Here is a 19356-nt window from a genome sequence, read left to right as displayed (position 1 = left end):
TTTTGAACATTGACTTAAAGTGGCATTACTATGGTTGTTTTACAATACAATTCAATTGAACAATTTTAATAAAATGATATAGTTTTAATGGTTTAAAATGTGTATTAGTTACTTGAGATTTATGCTTAGGAAAAATCTGAAAAATATTGAGTGTGTAGTGTTTTTTTTTTCTTTTGTATATTCCTTTTATCTGCTGAGGTTTTTATTACTTGAACATTCATTGTTAAACCTGTTTTCATTCATATGATCTCTTAAGAAGGAAAGAGTGATGACAAACACTCTAAGTGAAGTCTGCTTCCAAACAGGCCACGTAGAATGCTTAATTATTCATTTCTTGTGTTGGGTAAAGAAAAAGAGAATGTGATAAGGATGAAACACCACTTTACCGCTCCACTGCACACGTGCAGTGGAGCGGTAAAGTGGTGTTTCATCCAGAGAGTGTGAAACTTCTTGACTGGTCGATACCAGGCGGTTTGAAAGTGTCACCAAGGTCAACCTGCTGTGCTAGTGAAGAATGTGAGTGTTTCCATGTCGATTCATAAAGGTAAAAAAAAATAAAGAAAAAAAAGTTGTGGTACAGTGAGCTAGATTCTCACACTACTGTGAACCACAGAAAAGCATTGGTCTGTGTGATCCCAGATGATAGAAGTTATATATCCAAGTCTACTGCCAAACCAAGTGATGCTGTGTAACGAGAGTGTCTAAACAAACCCTATTCCCTGTCTATAGTTAAGGAACCAAGGACCATTGTTTATTTTTCTCTATCCTTTCTCTCCGTTCACATATTTACACGGTTTCTTTTTTCTACAGGGACTACTGAGTGCCATAAACAGTGTTGGATTTGGATGTAATATAATCTCACCACTCTATGTTCAGAGAGTGTGTTATATTTTATAAGAAAAGCAAAGAAAAAAAACAAAGTTGATGGCACTGGAAAAAAAAAGAGGCTATTGCTAATAGTTTAGCACGAGAGATTGTACAACTATTACATTGTCTAAATAACCATATCATTTCAGAATAAATAAAGTTTGAAACGTTAATCTAAAATTTCCTTTTGTGGTCGTCATTTGTTCTCTTAATTGTTCTTTAATTGACCTGAACATTCGCCAGACGGTTTGCCTGTGTTATCGGCATTATCGCCTCGAGACGAAAGACCTGGAATGTCCGGCTGCAGCCTGTAGGACATGGACATCAACATCCAACGGCTACCGTCAAAGTCGTTTTACGCCAGCGATGATGTTTATTAAATGATGTCCCTTTCAGGGATAGGGTAGTAGTGGTTAGGGTTAGGGATAGGTTAGTAGTGGTTAGGGTTAGGGATAGGTTAGTAGTGGTTAGGGTTAGGGATAGGTTAGTAGTCGTTAGGGTGGTTAGCGATTCTAGGTTTCTTAAACATCCGGGGCTCAGTAGAGGGTATCGAGCGATCGCGGGAGGACGAGATTGTTGACGGTTTTGAATTATTTTTTAATTATTATTTTTTCAAACAAAAATAGATTCGGGGTTATTTCAATTTGATCCGGGGCTTTAGCCCCGAATAAAACAGCCTAGTGACGCCACTGGTAGTGGTTAGGGTTAGGGATTGAAAGAAGAGATTGAAACTTTCCACGCCCGTGAACCACGCTTCACGACTGGACGTGAGTGAGTGACGGTAGCACTTGGACGTTGGATGTCCATGTCCTACTACAGGCTGCAGCCAGACCTTAGTCGATTAATGTCGCGACCCTGGGCGTGGTCGCCGTGTTACGGGTGCCGCAAGGGATCCTGGGAGGAGGGTTTGACTATCGGTGGTCAGCTTAGTCGGACCTGTGGCGCCCTCCTAGGTCCTTTACGGCCATGGGTCCACCGACAATATGCGGGAGCTGTTTAACCCCACCTCGTTGACGGTGGAGTTAGATAATGTTTTACAGTCAGTGAGAGGTCAGTGGCGATGGGTTATGTTGAGTGTTATCTTTGTAATGAGTCTTAGTCATGCGGTAAGGTGTGCGAGAGTTGTATAACTGCTGAACCTCTGGGATCCCGTCTCGTCCTACCCCGTGCTACTCGCCACAATATTTAAATAATTAACAAACCACCGACAGCAGCCAACTAGCTCGACCTGACTCGCCTCGGTTTGGTTCCAGGCACGTCGCGTTTCCATCTAAAGAAATCAACAATCAATCTTAGAAAGTAAAGTACCTCTCCAACATGGGCGGGTCGTCATTAGGTTTTGATCACGTGAGACACGATACCTGGGAAATCTCAATGTGATCAAGACTTTCCTGATTCCCGGGAAAGGCTATGCAGAGCTGCCAACTCACGGTTTCACCATGCGGTGTGACACACGTTTTTGCCTGCTTACACACGCCACACATCCAATTTCTCACGCCCCCTCAAGAACCCCGATCGATGAGATTCTACAGAATCTCACTCCAGCCAAAACCCAAAAGTTGGCAGCCCTGGGTTATTATGATGGGAATAAAAAAGCGCAATGACTGCGCGTCTATCGTCTATTGTCATACGGTAACGTTGATGGAGGCGAAACTCGAGCCCCGGGAAAGGAACGACACTAAAACAAAACAGCGAAACGCTGATCCGTGTCCCCCTCGGGAGCGGGTCCGTGGACTCCAGCCACGCCGGACACAACTTAACTTTGAGTGATTATTCAAATTTACAGCCGCTGGCCAATCAGTTGCCAGCAGCCTGTTTACGTCACACAAAAGTACCTACTCCGCTCGCTTGGAACCTCGACGGAGGTAGTACTAAAAAATAGTACCCGGTATTAGGTACCAGGTACTTTTTTGCCAATGGAAACGCAAAAAAAAAAAAAAAGGCAGGCCAAGTCGAGGCGAGTCGAGTCGAGCAGGTACTGTCGGTGGAAAAGCGGCATCTATTTTGTCTTAAAGGTCCCATGACATGCCACCAGGTGGGTGTGGTGTGATTAGCCGTTACTGGATAGATAGATAGATAGATAAATAGTCTACCAGCCTATCCGTCACACATCTAGGTGGACATGCTCACCTTTTATGTCATAAGGGGCAGATTTCCAAAAAAGGCTTGTAACGGCTAATCATTCACACCACACCACACCGGTGGCATGTCATGGGACCTTTAATGCAACTTTTGAGGCAACTCCTTTTGATCTCTGTCTGGAACGAGTGCAGTGAGCAGTGTGTGGTTGGGTGGAGGGCGGAGCTTGATAAAGGGGGCGGGGCTGGACGAGGCTAAGCTCCACCTCCTTGCCGTGACAGTGCTGAACGTTTACAGTAAACGGCTGCTGGGCTGCTGCGTCCCGTTTAAGAAGCTGGAGGGCGGCGACCAGGCAGGCACCAGGCTGGTATTTGAGCTGACAGCCAGACCAGGAGTAGTGTGTCAGGAGTACCGGGTCGTCGGTCGTAGTCAACACTGCTGAAGTTACACACGGAGGAGTACCGTCCCGTTGGAGTTAATTTATTATCTGCCCGTTTTCTGTTCCGCTGCCTAACTGTAAGTATCCCCTCCGTACCATGAGGTCTTGGATGTCCTGTAATCGGATCGTAAAGTAACTTAAAAGTTTTTCATGTGGTACCTTTTACCTTGTCATTACCTGAGATTATGAAAAATCAGAGTGATTTGATGCTAAACAATGTCGTGGATCGATCTAATTAAATCAGTCTGCGTTGTTGTTAGCTGTCATTTCTGCTAGAAAAAAACAAACACTCAGCTACCAAGTGGACTCAAATTGACAAGCAAGGTGTGCGGATCTGTTTGACAACTATTCTCAATTAAACTAGTGTTCTTTTTCTGATTGCGATTGATGAAGTGCGAGTGAATGATAAATTAATAATCCTAATAATAATCCGTGATATAATATTTCACGCTTCTTCAATAAGGGTTGTGTGGGCATACAATAGGCCTAACCATGCTAAAGTACAATAGATTTACTATTGTAAATCTGTGTGTGTGTGTGTGTGTGTGTGTGTGTGTGTGTGTGTGTGTGTGTGAGAGAGAAAAAAAACTGGGAACACTGGTGTACAAACAAACTAAAAACAATTCTAAGCGAGGGGAGGCTTATAAAATAGAAAGAAAAACTTCCTTTGAAGAAACGTGTCTTTCTGATTTTTACTCTAGAAGAACTCTCTAGAAGTATGGCCGCCCAGCACGCGGGCACCGGCCACGTTCCTCCCTCCGCAAACGGCGGGCCGGTGGCGGCGGAGCACCACGACATGGAGGACAGCAAGGAGCTGATGCTGATGAGGGCGTTCGCCCAGCGGAGACGCCCCGGGGACAAAACCCTGGTGGTCAACGGCAACGGGACGTCGGGTAACGGGCCGGCTGCGGTCCCTCCTTCCTCCTCCGTGGAGGAAGCGGAACCCAGGAAGAAGCAGAAGAAGAAGAAGACGACGAAGAGTATCAACAGACGTCTGCTCAAGCTCTTCTCGTGCGGATTAGCTGGGCGGGCTGAAGCAGCCGAGGACGGACGTGCTGAGACAAACTTTAGGACCGGTGGCGCGGTCGAGGGTAAGTGGTGCTGAGTTGACTGAATGTTGGACTAACCCTTCCTGAAGGTTCGTCCACGTGAGGGGCGACGCCCTGTAAAATGGACTGCGTGCCATTTTAATAGAGCTTTACAAACATTGCCTAACATTCACCCATTCATACACACACACACACACACACACACACACACACACACACACACACACACACACACACACACACACACACACACACACACACACACACACACACACACACACACACACACACACACACACACACACACACACACACCGACGTCGGCCGTCAACCGTGCAAGGCGACAGCCGGCTCGTGGGGAGCTGGGTCAGGGGTGAGGCGTCCTGCTCAGGCACACCTTCGACACTCTAGGCCGAGGAGGAGAGCCGGGGATCGAACCGGCAACCTTCCGGTCACCAGCCGACCCTCTCTACCTCCTGAGCCACGTGCCGCCCCTGTGAGTCAGAAGGCGCCATGCGCGGTGTGTCCTCGAGCGCGGGGGGGCCGTTTCAAACACACCTCGGCTCACAACGTCGCTGCTTTTTCGGGGGGTCAAAGTTGAAATAATCTAGACTTGGGGAGGGAGGTCGGGCGCATGGCCCCTCCCCCCTCCCCCCTCGGTGAAATGTGACTCGGATGATTTCTCCCGTTGGAATACAGCGGAGTGAGTCCCGCACGGACCTCACTGTGAGGTGAACACACCTCGATGGTGTGTATTGTCTCTGTTTACGGTCTGCCCTCATAACGCAGATTAACAATCAGGGAGAGGGCATCCCCAGACATGATTCTGTGAATCTGTTGTGGTCAGGGCGGTAGCCGGGGGTTTGAAAAATAGTGAGGTGTGGCTTCAGTTCGGTTTCGCAACCTTCCGACAAGACACACACACACACACACACACACACACACACACACACACACACACACACACACACACACACACACACACACACACACACACACACACACACACACACACACACACACAGCGGCGGAAGAAAAGTAACAAGTCTGAACTGAACCTTTTTTTTTTTCTTTTTTTTTTAACACCGTATTTCGTTTCCACTATTCCTATTTTGAGCTCTGTGAACATGACGAGGTCCGGAGCTCTGTGAGCTCGTAGCGTGAGTCAGGGTGTGAGTCAGCTCATGTGTACCCGTGGTTCCTCCAAAGGGGGGGGGGTCACTTCCGCCTTCCAACGCGTACTGAAAGGTGTCGTCGGGCCGTGATGGCTCGTCTTGTACGGCCGTGTCGTATTTTAATAGACCGGTGGCCCGTTCTTATGCCTTGCATCGTTGTTTGTGTTTTGTGCTTCTTGTCGAGTGTGCACTCGTCTCCCGGCGAGTGTGAGCTAACCAGTTTCGACTTGTTTGTCTGTTTTCTCTAGTACGTGAGGTGGATGATCAGGTGCAGGCGGTCGATGAGCTAGCGGCCGTGCTAATTGAGCGAGCCAACATCTCCTTCATTCCTCCTGAAATAGAGTCTGATGCAGAAGAAGGTAAGGGAATCTTTTTGTGTGTGTGTGTGTTTTATAGTCACTTCTTTGTGTCTCTATCTCAATCCTTTCCTTCACACGGTTGCATTACAAGTACAGGATCACAACTTAAAGGAATCTCAACATTGACCTCTTAAGGTGTGTGTGTGTGTGTGTGTGTGTGTGTGTGTGTGTGTGTGTGTGTGTGTGTGTGTGTGTGTGTGTGTGTGTGTGTGTGTGTGTGTGTGTGTGTGTGTGTGTGTGTGTGACGGCCAATCAGCCTTTTCAGCTCAAAATGTTGTTGTTTCTGTGTTGTTCAGGTGAAATAGAGAAGCTGGCGGGCCTATTGCTCAGGCAGTGCGGTGACATGGTGGCAGAGGTAAGAACAAAATCAAAGCACAGTTATATTCCCTGTTTTAACTGCAGTACTTGGAGGGCATCACCAACGGTGTAAATCAACGTGTCTCCATTCACAAAGAGGCCCTCATTTCTCTATTTCTTTGTCATTAACCCTGGTTGTCGAGTCTCGAGTTGAATAAGAGTACAGTTCACCGACAGATTAGGTTGAATTTCTGGGCGTTCTGAGCTTTATGGCGGTAAACCTTCTTACATCTCAGAAAGCAGTTAGATCTTTGTTTGAGAGTTGAGCAACATGCCACTAATGGTGTGTGTAATGGTGTGGTTAGTTCATCCTGTGGTGCCACAGGCTCTACTCGCACCCATGGCCTACATTTCGTTTCCAGATAAGGAAGGAAATGACTGGAGATCTAGTCTTTCATTGTGAGACTATCCAGGCTAGCCTAGCATTCCCACACTGTGATGCTTGACAATAGGAATGAATACAGGACCCACGGCAGGCATCAAAAATGCTGATGTGGCTTCATATCAAACCTCATGTCAAACCAATAACATAGGTTTTTATTTTTGAACCTGAACTATTTTTGAACCTGAAATAATTGCAGAACTACAGAGAAAATAAGTATTCTCTTAGTCTGGAAATGCGAGGATGGGGAGAAGTATACATGAAGAGCATATTGAACCTGTGTAAGTCCTACTTGGTGTTAAAGAGTACTTCTTAGCTACATACATTTACAGCATTACACTGTTTAACTATCGGTAAAGGAACACAAGTGATCAGTAGAAGGGGTTGGGTAAGTGAATATTATGCAGAATATGATATAGTAAGTAAGTATTTCTACAGTCAACATCTATGCTCACTGTCAGGACCACTTGGCTCAAGTAGAGCTGACGTAAATGGGGAGACCACACCGATCATAAAGGTAGAACAATAATTAATCAAATGAAACTATATACAAACGTAATCAGTAATGGGAAGCCAAACCGAAAGTGTAGTGCACATCAGCAGCTGTAGTATAAAGCAAAATGCGGTACTGAGAGCGAGGCTTCAGCCGGCATTTCAGCGTCAGGCGGGAGCAGAGAGCGAGCCGACGGGAAAGGGCGTCTTTTGACTCCCGTCCAATCAGCCCAGTCATTAACCTGGCAAGGCCCATAGCGCCAGCTCCCCTGTTGGTGACAGAGAGAACAGCAGGCAACAATGACACACAAGGCCAAGCCAGGGAGGGGGGGAGGGAGGGAGGGTGGGAGAGGCACACCAAGCACGGCAAAGCTGGGGCGTGACATCATGTAAATGTTTGCCTTCTTTCCGTTCCTCCTCTAGGATTATGACTGCGCCAAGATCTTCCAGGAGCTGCTGAGCAGCTACGGTGTGTTCGGCAGCTTGATGTCCACGGTCTTCCGCAAGATCGGCCTCCCGACCACCGACCCCAGGGACCGGGGGCCCAAGGATTCAGACGAGATCAAGACCAACATTGCTGTCACTTGCGAGGTTTGTTGTCTGTCTGTCTGTCTGTCTGTCTGTCAGGCCATCTCGGACGGAGGAGGGGGGGGGGGGGGGGGGGGAATCAATTCACCTTAGGATTGTGATTATTGATCTCCTATGATTCTGAATCGATTTACAACTTTCAATGATCATTGGCAGCTATTTGTGTAAGGTTACTCGGTTTATCAAAAAGAAGCGGTGAGTGAATGGAGTTTTATTGGCACACAGCAATTGCCACACGTTCCCATGGCTACGCACTACGCACTCCCATGGCTACGAGTTCTTAAAGTGAGCAAGGCAACTTCTCACCACTCAACGTGTAATGAGTGAGAAACACAGAAGGTCACACTGATCGTGTGGCCCCCCCTAGCGGTTGTTGCCCTAAACAACCGCATAGTGTTTATGCCAGTGTTTATGTCCCTCAGAAAAGCCTCAGAAAATGAATCCAATTTGATCATATAGGATCTAATTGGATCAAAATGATGACATTTGCTTGCCAGAGGGGAGAGGGAACATTCACGTAACAAATCGCAGAAACGTTGGGACGATTTACATCATTGGTCCGGGATTTGCATTCTCCATTGGCTCAAATAGGATCCATGACGTAAAGTGTGGTCACGATTCTGCTTATTCAATTATTATGGATGACAAATTGGAAAGTTTATGCAAAGCTTCACAGGCCTATATTTAAAGGTCCCATGACATGCCACCAGGGGGGTATTCCATCAAGGTCGCTAACGAAAGCGGCGCTTAGTTGATTAAGCCCGGTTAGAACTAGCGCCAACTTCCACTTGAGGCTAAAGCCGTTCCATCAACGCAGTTCAGCCGCGCCTTGCTCAGGTTAAGAGATATGTAACCAGCCCATAACCGTGAATGTCGAATCATGGATCAAATGTCCGAAAAGGACCGAGCGGTATCTTTTCCAGCGGTGAACAGAAGCTGCTTGTGGAGGTCTATGAGGAGTACAAGCATATAATAACTCAAAAAGGGAACACCGTAACCATTAATAGAAACAGGGAGGCTGCCTGGCACAAAAATCGGTCATCTGTTGAATGCATAAGTAGTATTAAGCGTAACATATTTTTATTTAATATTGACCATGGATTTGAAAGCAGGGAGATAGTCTCGAGTTAACGTGTCGGACTTGCACCCGGTCGTCCGGGGTTCTATCCCCACGCAATTACCTAATATAGGAAGGATTATTAGAGAAATCAAATACCTTTTCATGCCATTTATTTTCCATTTCTTTGAATATTCTTAATTAGGGAATTAATCAAATTAATAAAGGGAATTACAAAATGAAGCCAACGCCAAGAATACTATGAAATACTCTGGACGCGAACTCGGGTCGCGCCTATCACAGGGCAGGTGATGGACCATTCACCCTGCCGCTGATTCCTGATTACGCGATAATACATCGATTTGTGTAAAAATGGGTTGAAAAAATAGCCATAGTAATAATAGATAGCAATTCATTGAATTATTTCATTTGCATCATTTAATCTTAGACCCTTAGTGAAAATATACGCTGTTTGTACTTCATATATGTACATTTATGACAAAATTGTGAGGACTAGGTTTGGCGGAACCTTCTGATGGTACAATTGTTGCTGACAGATGGATTTCTCTGAAACACCGCTCAAGTTAGCCTGACAGTTAACCTGCTCCCGACCAGGTTAGTTTGGTCAGATAAATTGCCATGGTTACTACGGAGATTCTCTTAAGTGACGTTCATGGAACGCAACTCTAGCTGAAAGAAGCCCGGCTTTGCGTTTAGCTTGATGGTTAGTTTGGTCGATAAGTTGCCATGGTTACTTAGCGGAGATTCCCTTAAGCCACATTAATGGAACGCAACTGTAGCTGAAAGAAGCCAGGCTAAGCAAAATAAGCCCGGCTTTGCGTTTAGCTTGGTTGATGGAATACCCCCCAGGTGTGGTGTGATCAGCCGTTACAAGACGTTTTGAAAATCGGCCTGTTATGACATCACCTAGATGTGTGCTGGATAGATCAGTCTACCAGCCTACCCGGTGGACTGTAGCAAACGATGCTCGTCTATCTTGCTGTAACCATATCTTGCTCTATCCTGCTATTCCTGTCTTCCGTCAGGTGGCCAGTAGGCTGTCTGCTATGGACACCCATCCCATGAGCCGCGTTCTCGGGTTTGGGGCCCGGTACCTGAAGGAGCACTACCCTCTGGTATGTCTCACAGACAGACAGACAGACAGACAGACAGACAGACATTAACAAGTGTTGATCATGTTAACAAACATTAACATGTGTACATCATTCACACACACACACACACACACACACACACACACACACACACACACACACACACACACACACACACACACACACACACACACACACACACACACACACACACTAGCATGTATTCGTTATTAAAACGCACGTTAACAAGTGTTCATCATTTCAACACTCATTCATTCATTCATACATTCACATGTTTTGCTCGTTACGATTCTATAACTATTTAGAAATCTATCAATGAATGAACGAGTTGTTGTGCTTCTTTTTTTAATGAATTGATCCTGAGCAACAGATCTCCGGCACTATAAGGACCTTTTTCCTTTCCCTCTCGGACCGTAGGAGGCAGCGTTCAGTGCAGACGAGGACTCAGTTAGTGCCCATGATGTCGAGTGAGTTGGTTGGAGGGTGACTACTTGTAAACCACTACCCGAGTGGCAGTGCCATGGACACAGAGGGCACATCTCACTGTATGCAAGACTTTTTAACTTCATTTCTCATGGAAAGAGAAATGAGAAATGTGCCACAATGGGAATGTCCTAATTTTGCACAAACAAAAGGCAACCTCTTGTTTTTAGTTTAGTCTTTCTAGTGCCATGATGCAAAAAAATAAGCTGTTTGTTTGTTTGTCCTTTATACTGGGGGGGGGGGGAATTGCCTGTTTATGGTTAGATAATATTATTTGGTTGTGAAGTGGCCAAAATCCTGTGACAACTGTGCCAAAAAAAATAAAAAATAAAATACATTTTAGTTATCGTTATGAAACTGTATTTTTTTCATCTTTATGTTAAGGGAGTAGGTTGGAATGAATAGCTTCTCTATTCTGAATGATTACTTACCAGTGGTCACCTGCAACGCAATATTGATGTGTTATCAATGTTAACTTTACGGGTATTGAAATCGAATTACCCATAGCAATGACTCTTGGTCATTTTTGTACCAACAGTTTTACCACATATGGGAATAAATCTGATTTACATCTCCCGGTTATTCTTTGTTGATTATTTGGCTGTCTGACATTGAAATTGTTGTTAAATTATTTTTGTGGCGGAAAATGGTGCCATAAAATGAAATGATTGTGCCTCATCAAAATCCCCTGCCGAAAGCGTCACTCACACAAATTAGTTTCCACCTGTAAAGTATGAACCATGAAACCAAACGGGGAACAAGGTGTAACTCCGCCCCTCCAGCTTCTGGTGTCCGGCGCAGGCTCTGTGCGGTCTCCCCCCCCCCAGCTTTTCTGCTAGAACACAACACAACAGCTGGGTCCCGGATTAGTGCCCTGATGGGGCTGTGATTCTTTCTTTGAAGACTGTAGGGCGAATGTTTTTTTGCATGATTATTAAAAGCACCGCCACATGGTTACCAGGCTGACCTGCCTCTTATGATCATATATATCGTTGTTTATGACGAGTGCACACTCCTTTTATCATGACGGTTTTTATTATATAATGTCATATTATAATACAGTTTTTTTTTTTTTTTATCCGGGCCCGTGTATATCTTTTGTCCTGTCCCCGGCCTTCTCATCGCCCGACTGCAGCATGTTGGGTAGATGGTGTACTAAGCATGTCGCAAGATGACATCTAAACCAGAGATAGACAAGAAAACCACAAATAAACGCTGGGTTGAACACACAGATTAAGTAATTTAAAGCGATGGAAGGAAATGGTGATTCCAGAAATTTACTAATAATAATAATAAACATTACATTTTATTGTTTACATGAAAATAAAATACTCTTTAGCTATCTGAACATATTCATTTACTGTATGTGGTGTCAATATATAGAAGGTTAACCTTTTATGATGGTCTTTCTGTAGACTTAAAACTGTGTTTGTCCTTTTGCTACATTGTTTTTGACATACTAAAAACGACCATCCATTTTCTACATACAATCTTTAAATAATTATACTAATCTTACCCGGAATAGGGCATACTCTGTTGTACTCTGCTGTGCAAAACATACAAGACACAGCGTTATTTCACCATCATTTGACACATCCACAATTTAAGCAAACGTAGTTGTAAAGACACTGATTGGGCAAATGTATCTACTCACGTCACATATGTCATGACAGACCTAGAAAGAAACACATGAATGAAAGTCGGCCCACTGCACACGTCTTGTAAAATCGATTTGATGTCTATTGGCAGATTACTTATTTCAGGGCTGGGGTTCCAGCCACACATGTTAAAAAGTTAAAAAACATATTGAACATACACAAACCAGTTTATATCATGGTAACTCAAAGGTTATGTTTCATGTAACATAGGCCTACATCATTTTTTACTAAAGGGGTTAGTTGATATAATTTTCTTGTAGGGGGTAATGGAGTTACTATTAGAGTCTTGTGTCCATTTTGTTATTCACTCCAACTCCCTGATTTTGTATTTATATGGGTCACTTGGAGCATGGGAATGTTTCGATCAGGGTTAGTTTTAGTGTGCTCATGGTTAGGGTCACTACTGACATCACACAGAGGGGGCGGTGTCGAGGTGCGGTAATTAGCGGTAATTGGCAAAAGCTGAGTGGGCAGGTGAGTCTCAGGAAGTGAGTCTCTGGACTGGAGGTGGCTCTCTGGAGGTGGGACTAGGATATAGGACCTAACCCGAAGGGACACACGTTTTGCTGTCAAGACACTTCATTGAGGGACCTTTTGGGTTGGTAATACACGGGGAAACTGAACGACAGGAATCAAAGCGCGGGCCGGTCACCGTGTCACGGAGAGAGCTGTTCGCCTACGGTGGCTGTGGACCTGCGGTGAGTACCTCGCACCTAACCGCCTAGATAATGTAAGATTGCACTCACCCATTGAAAGTTTAGGAACATACTTCAAGCTAATCGCACCACGTAGGGACATACGTTACGGGCTGACTACCCTGGCGTGTAAGACACTAAAGGCCGCTTGGCTTCCGGTCCTGTATGACGTCATACAGGACTAGGTTACCTCCCCTTTCTCCGCTTGGCCCGATGGGCGGGCGGGCGGCGTTCAGCGGGCAGCCCCGGGGGTGGCCAGTGTTCAGCGGGCTGCGAGGCTCCGACGGACAATCCTGGGCAAATCCTTTTCTCCTCCCATGTCGCGGTTCCCAATTCCTTCTCAACCAACCCGACGCAGACAACCCCGGGCACCAACCCCCTTCTCCTCCGTTTCGCATTGGGTATGACTCTTGCAATACATGTAAACCATATTGTCTAAAAACTCACCCTGTGGATCTGCTGTCCAGGAGGGTGCTGTTGTCAACATATTGGTCCTCTGACATTCTTCATATAGGATAAAGAATATGCATTGCATCTGAATCTGGCATCGCAGGAGTGAATATCGATATTATTTGTTTAGTGGTTTCCCTGAAAACTCACCCTGTGGAGTTGCTGTTTGGTATGGTGGTGTTCTCATTGTATCTGTCTTCATACAATCTTCGTATAGGAACAGATTGCATTGTGTATGAATATTGCAATACATGTGTACCCCTTTTTTCTTAAAACTCTGTCCATGAGGGTCCATGAATGTCCTTTCGACATTCTTCATATTATACATTGCATCTGAATCTGGCATCACAGATGACAATATTCTATGTTGTCCTTGGTTTTGTTTTTTCCTCCTAAAACTCACCTCGAGGAGTTCCTGTCCACTGTGGCAATAATTTCACCGTAGTTGTCTTCAGGCAGTCTTCATACAAGAAAAGAAAAAAAAAAAAGATTACCGATTGCATATGCATGCTGAAGTAAATTTGAATGTTTCCTGTATTGCAATTTTTTTTCTTCTCCTCAAAACTCACCCTGTGGAGTTGCTGTCCAGCCATGGTTGGTAAAAAAAATAAAAAATACATTGCACATACACAAACCAGTTAATATAATGCTAACACATGGATTTGGTTTCAAATTACATACTGCTACGTGTATTTGAATTAAGATTACTTCGAGGGTTTAAGTCTCAGGGTTTAAATCTCTAGAAAAGATATACACGAGTAATGTAGGTATAAAAACTTAAATTAGCCGACTGTCATTTTAAAATGAACTCACCCTGTGTTGTCTGCTAGGAGACTATTATCATCGTCGTCTAGAAACATATCATCTCTTCATATAGAAAGAAAAAAATGACAGATTGCATTGTGTATGAATCTTGCTACATGTGAACCCTGTATTGTCTAAAAAAACACTTTGTGGATTTGTTGTCCATGAGGGTAGCCTACTATTGTCATTGTCAACATCGTCTAACGTATTTGAATTAAGATTACTGCAGGGTTTAAATCTCTAGAAAATATAGTCAATTAGGTATAAAACATAATTAAGCCGACTGTCATTTTAAATTGAACTCACCCTGTGTGGTTCCTGCCTGCTAGGGTACTATTCTCATCGTATCGGTCTTCATACTGTCTTCATATAGGAAAGAAATGATTACAGATTGCACGGTGTATGAATCTTGCAATACATGTGAAGCCTTTATTGTCTAAAAACCCACCTTGTGGATTTGTTGTCCTTGAGGGTACTATTGTCAACATATTGTCAACGTTTTTGAATTAAGATTACTGCAGGGTTTAAATCTCAAAATCTTAATGGTCCCATGGCATGAAAATTTCACTTTATGAGGTTTTCTAACATTAAGTTGAGTTCCCCCTAGACTCCCTATGGTCCCCCAGTAGCTAAAAATTGCATTAGGTGTAAACCTCTTACTTTGAAAAAAGGGTGTGTGTGTGTGTGTGTGTGTGTGTGTGTGTGTGTGTGTGTGTGTGTGTGTGTGTGTGTGTGTGTGTGTGTGTGTGTGTGTGCACTGTAACGCAAGTGTTATTTGGATAACCATTCTGCTGTTGGTGTTATGGCGCATAACACGCAACACAATAACGCAAAGCTCCCATTTGGTGAAAAGACTAGACCGCGTCGGGTTGGTTGAGAAGGGATTGGGAACCGCGACATGGAGGAGAAAAGGATTGTTGCCCAGGATTGTCAGTCGGAGCCGGGCAGCCCCGGGGGCGGCCAGCGGGGCTCCGACGGACTGCTGCGGTCCGTCCCAGCCCAGCGGGGCTGGGCGGGCGGCCGGCGTTCAGCGGTCAGCCCCGCGGGCGGCCAGTGTTCAGCTCCGACGGACAATCCTGGGCAACAAATCCTTTTCTCCTCCCATGTCGCGGTTCCCAATTCCTTCTCAACCAACCCGACGCAGACAACCCCGGGAAACAACCCCCTTCTCCTCCGTTTCGCATTGGGTATGACTCTTGCAATACATGTAAACCATATTGTCTAAAAACTCACCCTGTGGATCTGCTGTCCAGGAGGGTGCTGTTGTCAACATATTGGGCCTCAGACGTTCTTCATATAGGATAAAGAATATGCATTGCATCTGAATCTGGCATCGCAGGAGTGTATATCGATATTATTTGTTTAGTGGTTTCCCTGAAAACTCACCCTGTGGAGTTGCTGTTTGGTATGGTGGTGTTCTCATTGTATGTGTCTTGATACAATCTGTCTTCACTGTCTTCATACAATCTTCGTATAGGAACAGATTGCATTGTGTATGAATATTGCAATACATGTGTACCCCTTTTTTCTTAAAACTCTATGAGGGTCCATGAATGTCCTTTCGACATTCTTCATATTATACATTGCATCTGAATCTGGCATCACAGATGACAATATTCTATGTTGTCCTTGGTTTTGTTTTTTCCTCCTAAAACTCACCCTGTGGAGTTGCTGTCCGTTGGAATAGGCCTGTCGTCTACAGGCTGAACGCCTTCTCTACAGATACAAGAGAAATGTTTAAACAGTCCACCAGTGTACAGAACTCTGAACAACGCTGAAGGATTTCCTGTTCCTTACCTGTTGACATCTAACGAAGGCACAGGGCTTCCAAAGACACAGGCCAGCAGTAGCACAACCACAGACCACGCAGGATCCATGAAGGTCTGTTCTTTCACCTTGAAAATCAAACAATATGGCAGATTTATAGCCGATAGGTATTTCTTTAAAACTCCTTTATCCAACCAAGGCGAATAGGTCCATCCGCACAATCTTTGTGTTGGCAAAGCTAGTTTTCTGTTTTTATGGTATGATATATTATATATTCAACAACCATTGTTAAGAATCGATACTACTGTCCAAGAGAGGGAAAAGAGCGTTTACCCCCAATGCTGTTCAAATATGTACTGGGATTGCCTCAGAGAACAGGTCCAGTGTGGAAGTCGATGTGCTTGTTGACTCAACTCTGCCACGGCCAGTGGATGTTATTGATCAGCTGTGGAACTTGATGAGGCCAACACACAGTAGTGGGAAGTTTAAAGTTTGTGATGAAAGTATTGCATTTCTAATTGATATGTAGGCCTGCACACGTGACATTTTGAATAAAGTTTAAATATTTTGCAACCGACCACTATGCTAACTCAAAGTGTATTATCTCTCTGATTTAGTTGCTTCGGGGTCGCCCAGACAAGTCTGTCCAGCATCTCACCCCGGAGCCCCACACCTCTCAACCGTGTACATCTGTCCTGTAGTGTAGAGCCCTAATGACACCTCGACTCATCTCACATCCCCCTCATCTTCTTTCTCATCATCCTCTCATCACTCCTCTCCTCCTAAATTTTTCATCAACCTCTTATCTCCCCTCTTGCCAATTTCTCCCTGTTCTCTCTTCTATGATCCCTCCTCTCTCATCTCCTCTATGCTCGCCTCCCCAATGGCCCTATTCACTTCTTTTTTTAATAAACTGAATAAACAAGGCTACATATAAAATAATGAATCAAATATACATAAATATTGGCTCTAGATGGTTCGATTGTATATTTGACATTATAAAACGGGTGGCTAAATCAAGCGATCTGACACAGCTATGACGCCCGTTCAGTTTAGAGGTCAGTATCACTCCGCGCCTAACATGAACTGTTTGTGTATATAAAAGCAATAGCATAGTTCACTGAAGCCTAAAAATATGTTCATTGCTGGAGAGTGTAAATGTTGTAAAGCAATAGGCACACGGTGAGTGAACTGCTCGATAGTAGGCTAAACCGAGCTACCGTCTCTAGCCTTCTCTCTGAAGGACGCTACAGTGTGTTGCATAGCAACCGCCGTAACACTTTGCAGGCAGCCAGGAGGGACTACTTTTTTGTATTCGTTAAAAAAAAAATGCTTTTCCGACTTTTTCACTTTTTCAAAATTGAGGCTGTCTATGACTTTCATTTCGCCATACTTACGTAACCGTTTTATAAAATCCGTTTTATAAAAACCGTCCCGACGCGACTGTGGTATAATGACCGTATACCACAGCCTGTCGTGATCTATTGCTTAATTATATTCACAAGTTGACTGTTTGAAAAACAGCCAAACAATAAATAAGCAGGACTTCAAGTCCGTCGGCGGGAAAATGCTTTACTGTACAAAAACATTGTAGATGCGCAATCACTTTTTCAACATCCATAACAATCATTTATTTTCACTGTCTGCTTGTAATGTTCCCAGTCCTACCACTAGGCGTCGCTATGCACATTCACATGTTTATTCCATCACTTGATTAGGGACTACTTGGTTAGGTTTAGGCAGAAAACACTGCCTGGCTGAAAGGACGTTCTGGGTGCATATACAGCATAATATTTATTCAAAGAGAAAGTAAGTATTATTATTTTTTTAAATATACATTATATTGTCTTATAGTGGGTTACAGATTGCAATGGTCCTGAATCTGGAGAAATAAACATGGAAGTTTTTAATGGGGCTTTTTTAATGACCCTAACCCTACACTAATTTTCTCAGGGCTACACACGCACCGTTTTCAGACACAGGGCATGCAGTGTAGCACACGCCATGTCACCAGTGCGTTACGAGATAATGTACCTTGATGGCTGTGATACTTTCTGTTGATCAATTTGAAGGCTGTAGGGCCGACTGTTGAACATCTGTGCACACTCCTTCATCATGTTTTTATTATATAATGTTCTATAATATTATAAAAATACAATTATCTTTTTATCCCGGCCCGTAGCCTATATATTTTTTTTCATGTCACCCCCTTCCTGATCGCCAGGCCCAAATCCATCCGGGCGGTGCACGTCGTCTGTTGCAAAATTCCATCTGAAAGAAGGACGAGAGAACCACAAATAAACGCTGGGTTGAAAGAGAACTTTGGAAAGTCTACTATATATTACGTTAGGGCCGTTTAAAACAGATTAAGCGTTTGAAGCGATAGAGAGAAGAAAATGGGTTTTTAAGATGGTGATTCCAGAAATGCACTTTTGAAAACTCAGATTAAATATTGTTTACATGAAAAGAAAACACTCTTTACCTGACGCATCCTAATTGTGTTGTGAACATATTAATTATGCTACATTGACAAATTTACACACTTAACTGCCGTACATCTTCTACAATCTTTAAATAGAATACAAATCTTATCCAGAGACATGCACCAAGCTGTGCAAAACGGAAAAAGACCAAACGTTATTTCAACATAATTTTGGAAAAAAAAAACGTATTGCACATACGCAAACCAGTTTACACATAGCTTTGGTTTAATATAACATATACGCTGAAGAAGGGCGCATGGCCAGAAAGGTCCGTTGTTGGTGATTAAAAAGTTTTGATTGACTATACCAGTGCTGTCCTTGTTGTCTGTCTGTCTGTCTGTCTCACCTGACGTTCCAGTGTGGTCTCGTACTGTTCCCGTAGAATAGAAAAAAAATATTATGGATTGAATCTTGCAATACATGTGAACACTTCACTCACCTTGTGGATTTGTTGTCCATGAGGGTACTGTTATTGTCAACATAGTTGAACGTATTTGATTTAATATTACTGCAGGGTTTAAAGGTCCCATGACATGCCACCAGCTGTGTTGTGATTAGCCGTTACAAGGCGTTTTGAAAATCTGTCCCTTATGACATCACAGGTGGGCGTGTCCACCTAGATGTGTGCTGGATAGATCAGCCTACCCAAGTGGACTGTAGCAAACATTGCTCATCTATCTGTCACACTCACACATCTAGGTGGACACGCCCACCTGTGATGTCATAAGGGGCAGATTTTCAAAACGCCTTGTAACGGCTAATCACAGCACAGCTGGTGGCATGTCATGGGAATGTTTAATGTTTTTATTTTTATTTTTATTTGTTCCATTACTCTGTATTGTTAATAGACATCATTCAATGGGGGTTTGTGGTGAAAGTATTGCATTTCAGAACTGTTGTTCTATGTAGGCCTACATTCAACGAACAAAGTTGAAATATTTGGCAACTGATGATGGCACACGGACAACTGTATCGTAGGGCTGCTGGGCGATATCAAAAAATGTACAACCACGATAATCAGAGGGATATTTGAAGT

General features: G+C 44.0%; 3 protein-coding genes across 7 annotated transcripts in view; 2 read left to right on the top strand and 1 right to left on the bottom strand.

Annotated features, from left to right (window-relative positions):
* Positions 1-1033, top strand: part of dgki (diacylglycerol kinase, iota) — a 28279-nt gene extending 27246 nt beyond the window's left edge. The window contains exon 22 of the mRNA XM_084483415.1: positions 1-1033. This exon is cut by the window's left edge and continues 2496 nt beyond it. The gene's annotated coding sequence lies outside the window, so the exon portion shown is untranslated.
* A 2318-nt stretch (positions 1034-3351) lies between these two features.
* Positions 3352-11366, top strand: LOC311362910 (uncharacterized protein). 3 transcript variants are annotated; one of them, XM_084482804.1, is made up of 7 exons: positions 3352-3462; positions 4087-4476; positions 5858-5968; positions 6265-6323; positions 7623-7790; positions 9891-9980; positions 10351-11362. In XM_084482804.1, exons 2-7 carry the CDS (start codon positions 4104-4106, stop codon positions 10465-10467), a joined length of 918 nt encoding a protein of 305 aa, XP_084338930.1. In that variant the 5' UTR covers positions 3352-3462; positions 4087-4103; the 3' UTR covers positions 10468-11362. The 3 variants fall into 3 exon arrangements, with proteins under 3 accessions (XP_084338930.1, XP_084338932.1, XP_084338931.1); XM_084482806.1 differs by having other exon boundaries at positions 10398-11357; XM_084482805.1 differs by having other exon boundaries at positions 3365-3462; positions 4090-4476; positions 10351-11366.
* A 113-nt stretch (positions 11367-11479) lies between these two features.
* Positions 11480-18881, bottom strand: LOC311363104 (uncharacterized protein). 3 transcript variants are annotated; one of them, XM_084483035.1, is made up of 14 exons: positions 16171-18881; positions 15868-15965; positions 15730-15786; positions 15457-15537; positions 15304-15360; positions 14377-14433; positions 14080-14133; positions 13836-13847; positions 13670-13726; positions 13417-13473; positions 13264-13320; positions 12118-12138; positions 11980-12009; positions 11480-11641 (listed from the first exon to the last, which is right to left on the bottom strand). In XM_084483035.1, exons 2-14 carry the CDS (start codon positions 15945-15947, stop codon positions 11539-11541), a joined length of 723 nt encoding a protein of 240 aa, XP_084339161.1. In that variant the 5' UTR covers positions 15948-15965; positions 16171-18881; the 3' UTR covers positions 11480-11538. The 3 variants fall into 3 exon arrangements, with proteins under 3 accessions (XP_084339161.1, XP_084339160.1, XP_084339162.1); XM_084483034.1 differs by lacking the exon at positions 16171-18881 and having other exon boundaries at positions 15868-16162; XM_084483036.1 differs by lacking the exon at positions 16171-18881 and having other exon boundaries at positions 11980-12006; positions 15868-16162.
* Positions 18882-19356: the final 475 nt, after the last annotated feature.

The sequence above is a fragment of the Micromesistius poutassou genome (assembly GCF_964030765.1).
Source record: "Micromesistius poutassou genome assembly, chromosome: 18".
NCBI lineage: Eukaryota > Metazoa > Chordata > Actinopteri > Gadiformes > Gadidae > Micromesistius > Micromesistius poutassou.
Note: the sequence above shows the minus strand (reverse complement) of the source record. Positions and strands in the feature narration are given on the sequence as shown.